This window comes from Theobroma umbraticum, unplaced genomic scaffold (genome assembly GCF_002168275.2).
Source record: "Theobroma umbraticum cultivar Fairchild unplaced genomic scaffold, ASM216827v3 scaffold_30.0, whole genome shotgun sequence".
NCBI lineage: Eukaryota > Viridiplantae > Streptophyta > Magnoliopsida > Malvales > Malvaceae > Theobroma > Theobroma umbraticum.
Window position 1 is genome coordinate 7712296 of NW_018397254.1, and position 1196 is coordinate 7713491.

At 43.3% G+C, this 1196-nt stretch overlaps 2 protein-coding genes across 2 annotated transcripts in view; one reads left to right on the forward strand and one right to left on the reverse strand.

Moving 5' to 3' along the window:
* MCCB (3-methylcrotonyl-CoA carboxylase) overlaps positions 1-1183 on the reverse strand; it is a 3712-nt gene extending 2529 nt beyond the window's left edge. Inside the window, exons 1-2 of the mRNA XM_089785343.1 lie at positions 251-1183; positions 9-167 (exon numbers count right to left, since the gene is read on the reverse strand). Coding sequence (XP_089641469.1) covers positions 9-167; positions 251-463 — 372 coding nt within the window. The 5' untranslated portion in view covers positions 464-1183. The remainder of the gene's footprint in view (positions 1-8; positions 168-250) is intronic.
* The window catches only part of ATHM3 (Thioredoxin superfamily protein), a 2674-nt gene continuing 2273 nt past the window's right edge, over positions 796-1196 (forward strand). The window contains exon 1 of the mRNA XM_021441247.1: positions 796-1056. Coding sequence (XP_021296922.1) covers positions 796-1056 — 261 coding nt within the window. The remainder of the gene's footprint in view (positions 1057-1196) is intronic.

Genomic DNA, 1196 nt, shown 5'->3' on the forward strand with positions numbered 1-1196 from the left:
AAAAAAGCAATGACCCAGTTTAAAAGAGAAGAAATAGCAAAAGGAACCTGAGAAAATTCGAGAAAAGAAGAACCAGGATCAAGAAGACGATCGATTCGTTCCCGCGGAAGAAGCTTATTTCTGCTCCTGTTCCTCTTCACAGCGGCTTCTCCTCCTCCAGCAAGAACCTTAAATCAAATCATATCAAATAATAGTAGCATATTTTAAGAGAAGAATCGGACAATACATTTGTTGGAAAAGTGGGAGGAACCTTGTTGATGTGGGATTGGAGTTCAGATAAGAGACGCTCCATGGCGTCGGAGTTTTGGGCAAAAGTGTCGGAGTTTCGGTTGACTCCATCAGGAAGGAGTCCTATAGAGAAGTGCTTCGTTTGGAGACGTTGGATTGGATTAGCTATTATACATGGGGCTGAATTGACTCTCCAAGAAGCTGAAGCTGCTTTCCTCACCAAAGTCCTTAGCATTTCTCTCCGTTTTCCTTTTTCAGCGGTCAAACAAATCAGAATTCGATCAAAGCCAGTTTAGACTCCCGAGTTAGAAGCGTTTATAGAGTATAGTGCCTTCTTAATAGTTTATCTTCTTCGCTGGCTTTGCGTGTAATTCATATCCATTTTCTCTGGATCCTAAAAACGCAGCGTTCTACTGACTCTCCCTGTCCTGGGTGCCAAACGACACCGTTGGGGCCAGTGTCAGACTGCGGTTGCTGCGGATAAGAAAAAAGCCTCAATTGCCTTGTTTTCAATTCTTGCAAGAAGCCGGAGAATTGGTTCCCTTTACACACTCTAGTGCGTGAGAAATGGAGAATTTGTCGTGTCTGGTGTTGAAACCAGCAGCTTCTACGACGTTACCTGGACCTAGGCTTTCTCAAATGGCAGCTACTGGTTCTGCAACGTTTGTTTCTAGCTTGTCATTTCCTTCTTCCATGGACTCTCAACTTCCAAAAACAACAGCAAAACGCTCTTCAAAACCCACCGAAAGGTCGTCTTCAGGAATTCCCACAACCCCATCAGCAACTACCAATGTTAGAAACACAACCACGACCGTCTCTACCAAAAAGGTCTCTCCTTCCCTAATCCCTGTACCATTTCTTTTCTTCAAATGCTTCAAAAAAATTATATAAAAAGCTATCTTTTCTCCAAATCTGGAAAACCCTTTTCACTGGAGCTTGAAAGAGTGGCAACGGCTTTGTTTGCTCAC